At 36.3% G+C, this 13,081-nt stretch overlaps 1 protein-coding gene across 2 annotated transcripts in view; it reads right to left on the bottom strand.

Moving 5' to 3' along the window:
* The window catches only part of LOC579306 (DNA-binding protein RFX7-like), a 35,982-nt gene that overhangs the window by 16,471 nt on the left and 6,430 nt on the right, over positions 1-13,081 (bottom strand). Inside the window, exon 2 of one of the 2 annotated variants that reach the window (XM_030973181.1) lies at positions 2,632-2,665. In XM_030973181.1, the coding sequence (XP_030829041.1) occupies positions 2,632-2,665 (34 nt within the window). Of the gene's footprint in view, positions 1-2,631; positions 2,666-13,081 lie in introns of those variants that run through there. The other variant, XM_030973182.1, reaches the window with a different exon arrangement.

Raw genomic sequence — 13,081 nt, 5'->3', positions numbered from 1 at the left:
TGCAGACTACATGTAGCTGGCCTAATGAAGTAGGGGTACATGTAAGAAACTACCTAAGCATGGGTATGCATGGGGAAATTCAAACGTTCAGATATATCAATCATTTGTTAAGAACCTCAAAACGTAGCTCTGCAAACATATTCACATTGTTAATGCCTCTAGGACTTATAGAAGAATATTTTCTTGAATTATTGTTGCTTGCTGTGGCGTACTTTCAGTCATTTTGAGAGTGTTTGAGATATGATGTCAGTTTTGGTTGTATGGGGACACATAGCCATATGCAGCCAATATTGCTTTACGATGACGTGGGGGCTAGCTGCACTGGTTGAGCATGCAAGCAATCAACACAGGGTTTGCCGAGGTAAACTAAGATGAGTTATTGGTAGAGTTTGGAGTTGAGTGAAGGTTCTTTGATTTTGAATTCGACTGAATTTGGTATCATTGCAATTGTTAGCTTGTACACAAAGTAAGAATATTGCATTTGTTTACGGGAGAACTAAACCGATTGGAACATCGATTGGTGATCTAAATGGGCCTATAACTTCCTACATACCCCTAGGAGCCATATATATGAAAGATTCACCAAAAGAGAGAAAATTTGTACAATTTGAGGGTCTTAAGTAGGCGAATTGGCATATGTGTCAGGGTCGGAAATACATAGGAGCGACAGGCTACTTCGCCCTTGTGTATAAAATAGCCCCCTAAAATCCTGAAAACTGTTCTTGAAAGGTAGGAAGAGTCGCCACGATATGTCACTTCTGATTCTGATTGCCCATGCACTGATAACCGCCTAGCCTTTGAACAAGGCCACCTGTCTGATAGCAACGAGCGACTAAAAAGAGACTAATCGCGAAAGCCCAAGTGAACGACAGAGCGAGAATCACAGCCAGTTAGCCTTTGGTAATCTGGTTTTGATTTCTTATGTTAACCTTTGTTTCCGACTGGAATACTCTACCGAAATAGTAGAACGTTGAGGAGTATCCCAGAAGAAGAAGAAGTAGCGTCCAATCACCAAACATATCCTCGCATTACGTCAGCATATAGTATCCATCACACACACACACACACACGGAGTAAACTGTATGTATAGTACAAACACGGACCTACTAAGTTAACTACTGACGTTCATAGTTCACACACACACACACACACTGACGTTCGGGCTAAGACTGGGGGATCCGTTCTAATTGGTCAATAAATCCAATGCTATGAATAATTCATGCGGAGCAGTAATATCTACATTGCAAAAGGCTCTCGTGGCGGTCGCGCGTTCACCCTGGGTATCTAGACTCATCTCAGCCGCTTAGCCAGAGTCACGAGGCCTTGTCAAAAGGCTAATAATCGCCCGGCTCCAGCCACAATGGACACAGGTTTGCAGCTCAATGATGCATCGCCCTACGAGCCCGCACACACGATCCAAGTACTGGCAATATAATGCATGCATGGCTGTGCGCGTACCGATATGATGTCAACACCACATGTACAATGCTAACGCGTGCTTCATACAAAGTACCGTATCATACCCATATTATGCATGATGCAAATAAGAATTTATGAAAGGCGTCCATCAGTACTGAACTGCTAGCGACCAAATTGGTACGAAATATGTTTATTCAGTCGTTTTTTGTTGTTGACATGGCAGGGAACAAAAATTGTTGTATATAAATACCTAGCCATTCTTTTGGTGATTTTACTCACATCATCAGATTTCCATGAAAAAATGGCTTCTATTAAGAGAATACTTGTAACTCCACGATAAATCATATTTACGCCAACAGTTTAAAGAGATGGCGCTGCTCAGATTTTTCTCTTCTTTTTTTTGCCGATGTTGTAGGAAGCACCCCTGGTCCATTTTCCAAAAACCCACACAATTTTTACTTTGAGGTGCAGTTGAAAGCGCCGATTTGTGCTTTTGAACTTGTCACAAATAATAGAAACAAAATTGTTTTTATAACTAAAGATGACAGACAAATTTTCTTATGATTCCAAACAAAAATCTGGACATTGGCAGCTAGTTTGGTCATAGTTTCTGAGTGGTGAGTTGACATTGACACCCCGTGTATGATTGAACTTGGCAACATTTTTACTCACGGCACCATGCCGGTGCTCTTCCAGGCACGGGTGCGCGTCGACCTGCACAGTGCTAGGTGGAGGGGCATAAATCGACACTCAGAAGAACAAAAAACAAAAACAAGGCGGCCGTATATACGTGTATGAGAAATCATACTTGTGTAGTTGTCAAACTACGAGTACATGACTATCAAAGCACTTGTCGCAGCCTTAGTATGTACTGGTAAGCATTGCATGTAAAAGCCTTGTTTAATAAAAATTGTTAACAAAATAGGGCCTCATTCATGTGTTAAACTGCCCCACAAAGACCTTCACAATAAAATAAAATGATATATTGAAAATGTTAATTGGTGTACCGGTAGTGAGAATTAAAACCTTTGGGCATTTAACATAGAGATCAGAGTATGCATAGGAGTCGTTCTTTTCCCTTTAAAATATTTTCTTTTTGCCATGGAGGTTAATACTCGAGGTGAGTTAATACTCGAGGTGGTCTAATCCAGGTAGGTAAACAAAGTGTTAGACAAGTACAGTGTAAGCAAACTAAAGGTATATTTCACTTACCAATAAGCTCTCTATCTTTTGCTTTGAATCTGGGCTGTAAACAGAAGGAAAAAAAGACGATTATCATCAGCATCCACAAAAAATATAAATTATGAAATAAGAAAGTTGTTTCGACTCTATGAATCAGTGACATTACAATTTGGCCTAAATAGTATAACATTCCCTTTTATGCAGCTTGTAAGTGTCAGCTTGCATGGTGATGTGGATATACAGTAGGCTTAATTGCGGGTGCACCATGTGAGAGAGAGAGGGAGGATTGAGGAGTCCTGAAAAGGACTCTCGGTAATCTTTCTTGAGGGTTTGTTAGTCCTGAAAATAGGATAGTCAACCTGTTCGAAACGTTGAGCTACTCCCGCTACTCATCCTCTCCAAGCGCTATAGTTCTCCTTAGAACTACAAGCTAAGAAAGATAACCAACAGTCTTTTTCAAGACTATACAAACAGTCCTTTTCAGGACTCCTCAATCCTCCTTCTCTCTCATATGGTGCACCCGCAAGCCTGTATATTCCCATTTATGTATAGTTAGTTCAACTTTTAAAAATCATATAGATCTGTCTTATGTGATTTTGTTTCCTTCATTTAAAGCAATTTGCCATGAAGGTTGGATTGGGCCTTAAATAAAGTTATTAGGCCTAGATGATATGGTGAGATGTACATACCGGTAGGCCTATCCTCCAATTCATCTCTTCATACATATATTTTGACAAAATTTAATATGTTCAATGCCTGATAAATCACAAAATCTACAGTAATTACACAATTAACAATTTTAATGCAGAATCAAAACACTATCTCTTCAACACACCGCACAGTACAAGATACACACAAAAGTATGAACTTCACTTCACATGAATTTTAGGAGAGTCATAAATATGTATACATGCCTACATCATACATACATACTCCAACATACAAGTTACATACAACATACTCCTCCTACCAAACCATACCATATAGCCCCCCCCCCCCAAAAAAAAAAAAAAAAAAACCTAATATTACTTATTATGACAATGACCTACATTATAATCCAAAATGGCGGCCTGAATGATTTACCTGACTAATATGAAAAAAATTACAAGTCCAAATTATAATCAATTTGGCGACGCCTGGCGGCTGTCATCCTTTTACTGAATATAATATCTTGCCAAATTCATGAAAAAACTCACCTGATAATATCGAAACAAACTCAAATTCAAAATCATGAAAAAACACTTAATATCAACAAACATGTAGTCTACAACAACTCCAAATGCAAAATAATCCCAGCTTTGCATTACTTTATAGTATTTGATAGCCCAAATCTTGACAATTTTCTGCATTCCCCCCCCCCCCCAAAAAAAAATCATTTTCATTGATCGGCGATCAGAATTTAATATCCCATTTCACCTGATCGGCCTACGATCGGCCCCTGATCCGATTATCGGTTACAGGGTTAACAGTACTTAGTCATGCTATTTGCTTCTAATATCCTGGTCATAATACACCTGAAAATTCCTGATATAATATACAGGTATCAAATGTACATTTGTATGTAGACTGTAGAGTGTTAACTTTTGAATATCAATGAAAATATTCTTTACATCCTGGATCAAAAGTGATACTGATTGTTTGGTTAGTGTATCCATAGTACATGTAAACACAGATGATTGGCAGAGAGAAATGATTCATGGAGATTACATTATAATACTATCCATGGAGCCTTGCTAAGCGAATATATACAGTACTCGTAAGCAAATTCCGGTAGGATGCGACCGTCATTGTTGGTCAAACAGTTTTTGAGCGTCAAGGGAGTGGAGATTGTGCACACAGTGTGTGCCAGCAAGTATTGAATCTAATGACCGGGGTTATAGTACATCTGTAATGCGCTTATAAAAGCGGAATATTATTTTTATTATATTATTATTTCTCCATGCCTTTGCCCAGATTATATGATTTGTATCATATTGTGTGCATGACATTTCACAAAATCTGTTATGAACTTTGAAGAATTGATACTATTTTCTGAATATTGTATTCATAATCATTAATTTGTATATAAATACATGTACACTACAGTTGCTTATCAAAATTCAGGTTTTTCTTGATTTAACTGAAAAAATTACTCTATATTAGTGCATCTACACACAAAAATGCGTTATAACTTGGATGCTGGTGTGAGGAAAAAAGATTTTTAGGGGGAAAATGGAAAATTTATATTATCAATATAAAGAAAACAATTAGTGGATAGTGAGGCAATGACGTCACAGATTCATGAGTGAGTTGCCAATTTGTCTTGTGATTTTCAAAGTTTTTCAAGTCATTAAAAATTTATAACTTTCTTATTCAAACTGTTTTTGATTTACATTTCTTTACATTTAAATGAAAGAAAACAAAATGACCATGCAACTGCAAAGGGCAATGTCTAAATAATTCTGTCAATAAATTTGCTTCCACAAACATTTTGACCTTTTTTTCAAAAATGTAAAAAAAAAAATTATGATCATAACCAGGGATAGGTGAGTTTTAAACTCACATATCCCTGATCATAACTAAGCCAATATTTTTCATTTTACTGATTTGCAAAATCATAAAATATTGAAAAGGTTTATAATTAAAAATAACTCCATTGTAACATGATCTACAACATGAATCTATTTCTCAACTTGTCACATGTAGTGAAGAGAAAATCTTGCAAACTTTTGATTGAGAACACCTGGCACTAGACAATGAGCATTTTCCAGCCCTGAAGTGTATGGATGAAAGGATGGGAAATAATATTTCACTCCAGTTATCTATTCTCCTTCATTGCATTAGGGAAGTCCATCCAGATAATTAGCTGGTTTTAATAAGAGCAGAGATACTGAAGAAACATAATAGTGACACTTTGAGTAATATCAAAATAAAAAATAGGAAAGTAATGAATTGGCAATACTGCAACATTTCTTGAGAGGTCCTCTCAAACTTGCTCTGTACATAAAATTGTGTAAACTTTCATTATGACACGGAATAGATCTGTACAATTGTATAAATCATATGTCCAATAATTATAATTAAGGTGCATGTATGATTGGAAATTTTCTTTAGAGCAAAAATAGAAAATATTTTTTTAGGGAGGGGACATCCCACCCTATACGTCACTCATTTTTCTGCTTCTATGAAAACTAACAATATCAGGGTGGACTTCCCCTGGAAGTTAAAGAAAGAAGTATGACAATCTGATTTACTAGTGGCTCGATACATATATATTTTCTTTGTACATTCAGACCATAGAAATACAGTTTTCACAGAATAACCAGAATGTTTACATTTGGAAAATTTCTCATGTCTTAGTTGCAATGATATACGTTGTATACTACAGGGTTATAGGCCTACATGTAGATGTTTCCTGAATATGAGTACATAATCCTCCATCTATGACATGAGCCTGAGGCATTTTTTGAAGAATAAGTCATTAATTTAGTGAGGAAAATGCAGTAATAATGGCCTTCTCATGAAGAGGAAAAAAAATTGTAGATTCTCCCTGCCATAAACCAAACACTGAAGAGGCATACTTGCGCCTACTCGCTTTAATACACAACAGCATGTACACAGAGCACTGTCGTATATACAATGTAATTTTAGGTCGCCGCCATTCATATGAGCTAGCACACATGAACGTGAGCTGAGCAATGCATGCATGCTACACAATCACATCAAAACAAAGAGCTTTCAACACACATACACACAGTATACACACCCTAACTCAAGCTAAGAAGCTGCCTAACACTAGGGAGATGTGAGATTTGTAGCACAAGTGGCTTGATATATTGACCCTCCTTTTAAAATTCATGGTTTCCAAGAAATCAATTTTTGTAGATTTACATATATGTCAATGATGATCACATACAACATCACTCTGTTTCCATCTGAAGAGTCTTCAACACTAAATTGTAGAAAATTAACAAACCAGTGATGGCGAACTGTGACATGTTATCTGTTTGGTATTGATCAATCATATCTTGCTTAACTTTGAAATATTTCAATAAATACATTATGTGTGCTTCTCTGCTCTTACCAAAACATTTCCTGTGAATAGTGCTACTTCCTGATCCTTAAAGGCAGTAAACAATCATTTCTTGTACAGCTAAATATCAACATGTGGGTCATGTATGCTAATTTTATGTAGTGTCCACTAGTTTCATGCAGGGTCGGTGAGTTTTAAATGGTGAATTTCTGTTTGGTCTACAATGGTCTACAACCAGTATGTCTACTAACCAAACAGTCTATTCCCACATGGTCTACACAAAGCCTGTCTACTATCCACATGGTCTCAAAATCATTAAATATATACTTATCATTTGGTCTAATGACCAATTAGACTAATAGTCATTTGGTCTAATCTCCATTTAGTCTAATCTCCAATAAATCTACGACCCATTTGGTTAATCACTCATTTGGTCTAATTGCCAGTCTGGTCTAATTCCCAGTTTGTCCATGTCTAATTTATCTACTATCCATACCGTCTGATAATAATTCATCATCAAATGATTATTAGACCTTTAATATGGATGGTGGACGAAATGGGAATCTGAAAAACTGGAAACTATATTTCTCAAAATAACCTCATGACCTCAACTATAGTACACGTACAATGTATGCATGCACATTTTAATAGAACATCTTTGATTTCTTAAAATGTTTTAAAAATTGGAGAACCAAAAACCTAATTCAAAAACAATAAATCATCATTCATTCAAGCAAATAAGCCAATTTAATACATGCATGGGGTCATCATTATCTTTCTTTCTTCACAAATGTAGGTCTATACTAATCATTCTGGAAATTACAGGCCCTTTGATTGTCTCAAATACAATTTTACACCTTCATTCAAAATTTGTACGAAATCCCTTGAGAAATGTGGCCTATGTAGAGCACATACAATTTTTAAGTTATGCATCCAACCAAAATTGTTGACATTTTCAACAGGGGAGAGGGGGGGGGGGGGCTGAAGCTTCTTGCCCGAATATCAATTTTTCGGTTTCAGAATTTGGCAAGCGAGCAAAGCTAGCGAGCACAAATTTGAGCATATGTGTGGTTTGAAAGTGTTATTTATCACCAAAATATACAAGTACATGTAAGAGATAAGATATCAAAAAATACATATTCAGGCAGCTCCCTGCCCTAATATTGGTAATAATTCAATTTCCGGGGAAAGAGAGGATGCAACCCCATCCCGCATCAACTGCAGGTGTTATGCAATGACATTTGAATCCTCATGGAGTAAATATAGAAACAGCTCGTGCTACAACCATGATTGCAATGAAAACTTCCATTTATTTGGAATTCCAGAACAATTAAACCCCTATGATACTATATATATGTGTTTCATGACTGTCAAAATACTTTCTTTATATCTTTACATATTTATATTCATGAATGACTTTATCACTCTCGTTCGCTTACAAAATACCAACCTGCTCATATTACTCCGTATTCCATATGAAGACAATAAATATGTCTCTTTTTTTAAAAACCACTATAAGAAGCAAAGCCGTTGATTCTTTTTCATTGTTGGGGACAACCGCTACATAGGATACACAGCCCAGATATTATCGGAGGCTACTGCGCTCGTACTATTCTGACCGAGGACCTATAATCAAATCTTAATCTCTTTGAAGGGAAAATAACCTATGAAACAATCATGTGAGAGCACACAATTATGTTAGTAGAAATGAAGAAAAAAAATACAGGATCTATTAAACCTTACCATAGTAGTACACTTTCACTTTGAAGTATCTGCATGTATTATGTAGGAATCTAAAATAAATACAAACATCTATTTCAATTACCTTCCAGTTGTCTTATGATGGAGGATATAGTAAACACTGAAGATTGCTCGGCTGAAAGCTATCTGTGATCACATGTAGCAGACGTATATTAGATCTTGAACCAAATCCTTTCCAGCGACGGCTTGCATTTGCTTTTACTGAAAAAACTAGGCAATTCTGGACATGGGGTCTTGTGTTATCATCATCATGGATGATGCTGAGGATTCAAAAACGTGCAGCGATCAAAGAGCTGAGGGATGGTCAAGAAGATGCGATTGGCTCAGTTGTTAAGGCCATTTTTGTTTAAAATTCATGTTTAGCATCTGGAAATAATCTGAGAGTAGTTTTTTGGAAAAAACTGAACATGAAATGTTTGATAAAATGAGAAATAGATCATCATTTAATAAAAAATTTCATACGTTCTTCGATATGACCATTTTACATCATTTCTCATAGTTTGAGCTCCCGATATGAGAGGGGGAAATTTTCGGTGATAAAGTGAGCTTGGCAACGTTGGTGCTTCGATGACCGTTAAATATAGAGATTAGGGGTGGGGTCAGAGGTTGAAACAATTGATTCAGGGCCTGCACATGACATCTCGATCATTCCGGGATGAAAAACCTGAAGGTTATTAATATTATTTCTTTTTTCCCCCTCCTTGTCACAGGCAACTCCCAATAAAAATATTAATAAATAATAAGGCCAAATAACAAAAATAATGTGTTTCTCGTCCAGACTTTTTAAAAAAGGAAGGAGGCAGGGGGCCGCAGGGCATTGCTAATTACAATTTTTCAAAGATGGCAGCCATGCTAATTACTGTTAATCTCTATGTATAAGACACACTTTTTTCCCCGCCGAAAAAAAAATATCAACAGTCGGGGGTGTGTCTTATACACAGGTACAAACAAAACCAAAAAAAGTATTGATTTATGCCCCTCAACCTGCACTGTGCCTGGCAATGTCTCCCAGCTCGGTGTGTTGACTCGCCACTTGGAAACTAGAACAATACTACCTGTATGGCCAGATTTCTGTTTGAATTTAGAGGAAAATTTGTCTGTCATCTTTAGTTTTAAAAACGACATTGTTACTGTTATTTGTGACAAGTTTACTACCACAAATCCGCACCTTCAACTGCACCTCACAGTAGAGTAAAGATTCTTCCCCGCATGGGTTTTTGAACACGGGCTTGGCTTGCTGCCTACGGAGTCGGCAAATTCCCCCCCCCCCAAAAAAAAATAATAAAATAGGGGTGCGTCTTACACGCAGGTGCGTCTTACACGCAGGTGCGTCTTATACACAGAGATTTAAGGTATAGCTGGCCAAGCCTATTTATTCACAAATATTGTGCTATGCGAATATACTGATGCAATGTATGACAAAACAAATGATTTGTATCACTTAAGAAGCTATTTAAAAAAAATGTTTATCACAGGCTTTTTTCAATTTTTATTTTTTAATTTCTGAATGGTAAATAGTTTTTTTTTTTAAAGAAGGTGGCGGCCCAAAAGGAGGCGAGCAGGGACAAGAAATACTTAATTTTTGTTATTTGGTCTAATGGAGTATGGCAAACGCGCATACTAGCACATTCACTCTGGCTTTGTAGTTCATGCTGCCATACTACCATGGATAAATCATGACCGGAGTGTCATATCAAAGTTTTGTGTTAGACAAAGGAACATCCCTTCACTGCTATCATGTAAAAATGTGTAGAACAGGTGAATATGCATGTGACACCTGTTCTACACATTTTTACACGATAGCAGTGAAGGGATGTTCCTTTGTCTACCTGGACTTCTTGAAGAGTTTGGAGCAATTTTAAAATTAATTTAAATGGATTTGATGGTCCAAACTTACAGAAATAATTAATCTATATATATACCCCAAATATGCCGAAATTCAGCCGCTCTTGATAGACACTCTTAAATCTAGCCATGTTTCAAAACCCATGAAAACTTGTTCCGGCGACGCAAAAATAGCCAATTGTCACACGCATCAAAATGGGCTTCATATAATTATTTGAAAAATTCCACAAAAAAAAATATTTGTCAAAAGAACCTGAAAAAAAATAGCCATGTAGAAATCGATACAGAGAACAGATTTCTTGAAAAGAAAGGTGATTCATCAGTTAATTACAGAATTATATCACCTTGAAAATGGCTAATTGTCAGTTATAGCCTAATTACGCAAAATTTGACCATTTCGTCTCTTATGTAAGTGGCCGTATTTTCGAAAGTACTTATTCAAATTTGACAAATGAGGCAGGGAATAATTTTCCTCAAATATTTTGATTAGCAATTTCAGCTGATGGATAAATATTTCAAATGAAATTCTGTACATTTCTATGGAAGAAAACTGCTACACAAACAATATTTTGTATAGCAGTCATGCAAAAATGCATAGCAAATTGCGATGCGATACCAGGAAAATTATTCCCTGTGAGGTATCAAAATTCTTCTTTTCATGTGCTCAAAAAGGAAATGGGCAGGGAAAGTGAAATTTAGAAACTTTTAAAATTTCACTGTGATACCTACTGTCACTGCCATTTACATGTACGTATAACCGGCCCCCTCTTCAATAACGGCTCCCAAACTTTCGGGAATGACCCCAAAGTTTCCTGATTACCATTCTGCCACTCTTTGGAGGAAAGAAACTCAGTTGCAATAGTATTTTACAGGGATTAAAATTTAAAAACAAGCAAAAAATGTTTTTTCAAGTTGAATGATATGCATTTTGATAGCACGACAGGTTGGCAGCTCTGTGGCATGCTGATATGTCAATTGACCTCTTCAAAATTAGTTTCTTTATAAATACTGTGTTTTTTTTGTAGTGTGTATGCTCCTTTCACTATATGAAATACTTCTTTTCCAAGTTTTAAGAATTTCGACTAGTCTGAACATGCAGGCCATTATACATTTCTTTAGACAATATTTTTCAGTCTGTATGCCCCTTTTTTTTATACAACGATTCTTTATAATACTATGTTTCTTGATATAAATTTCTTCTAGCCTGAACAGGCCTTTAGTGGAAGAGTGGGTGTGTACAGTCACTTTGAGTCAATCAACACGTGGAAGGTTTAAAATCTATATCACGGTTTCCAGGGTCTGGCAAAATATCTACATGTAGATATAAATATTATGCCAATGTGAAGTTATAATACCAGAGCTGCCAACCTCCAGAACAGATATTCAATAATCATAAGGCTCAAAATCAGTAATTTCCTATGCGGTGCCATGATCTAAAAAGAATGGCAGGCGGATGCATGTGCGCATGATTATCTGAAATTTTTGGTGATTTTACTCCCACAAAGTTGCTAAATATTGATTTTCAGGTCATCACAACACATAAGTTTTCGATGAAAAATTGTCTTCTATTAAGAGAATACTTGATAATTTTCAATCTTTCTCATGCAGCGAGTTTCGGATGGCCACCATACTGCACAGCAATCGCTATGATAGATCCCTGGGCGCAAAAAAACAAAACAAAAATCATACCAATTACAGGAAATCCGTACTAGTTGGCAGCTCTGTTATACATGATGGTAATTTATCGGCAAACTCTGCCTTTGAAAGGGTTACAGAATAGTATCAGCAAGTCAGCAACGAATTAACACATTTACAACAATGCCCCTTGCATAAAACTTACCACTGGTAACTTTGCAATAAAAAAATGAACTACTATGGCAACATCACTAACATCACTCCACAGCCAATCAAGGTTTCCATGGAAGTTACCATTAATGGCAAAGTTAACATCAATGCTAAGTTTTATGCAATGGCCCCCAAGCTTAAGAGAATTGAAACAAATTAACCAGTATGCCTACAGGCCTACATGTACATGACAAATCCATCAGTTTCATTCTATACTTACAGCCCGTTACAGGTAAAACAACCTGTGTATATGATTTGCAAATTGAACATCACTGGACCTACTGTACATGTAGATTTCTACATCATTTCTACAGTTCACTCCACATTTCTCCGAGCCATAATTCGTGTCAAAATCGAAAAAGATAAAAAATTCTTCAAAAAGGCACAATGTATTAAATAATGAACTCCTTGGCTCTGACTTCTCATTTACCAGGTACATGTAGATGTACATGTAGCAACATGCTATCCTTTCACTTCGCATGTTATAACTATCCAAACAGAACCATACAATGGTTCAATAGGAAAAACCAAAGCCTGCCAAACCAAACTGAACTAACCAACATAAAGTGGCAGAGCACTCAATAAATAGAATAAAACAACATTTGTTTTAAGTTAAACAGCCAACTGGCACTGCAGCTAAGTACTATATTTCACTCACATCTATTATAGAAACATGCTACAGTGTATTAAGCTGTTATTAGGCCAAATAAAAAAAACGACATGTTTAGCGTCCTGTTTTTTGGAAAAATAGGAAGGAGGAGGCCCTTTTTTTTTTTTTTTTCTTTCAAAATGGCCACTCAAAATGGCCGCTCGGTACATTTTCCCTGTCAGTCGGGCTATTTTTCAAGATGGCCGCCGACAATTTTTTTTTTTTTTTTTTTTTAATCAGAAATAGATGCATTTTAGCAGTGTTTTTCATGTTTTTTTTCTTTAAAAAAAAATTTTCAAAAAAAAAAAAAAAAAAAAATAGGAGGCGGCCCCCAAAAAGGAAGCGGGAGGGGACACTAAACATGTATA

The sequence above is a fragment of the Strongylocentrotus purpuratus genome, unplaced genomic scaffold (assembly GCF_000002235.5).
Source record: "Strongylocentrotus purpuratus isolate Spur 01 unplaced genomic scaffold, Spur_5.0 spur5_scaffold_6, whole genome shotgun sequence".
Taxonomy (NCBI): Eukaryota; Metazoa; Echinodermata; class Echinoidea; order Camarodonta; family Strongylocentrotidae; genus Strongylocentrotus; species Strongylocentrotus purpuratus.
This window is presented reverse-complemented; position numbering and strand designations above follow the sequence as displayed.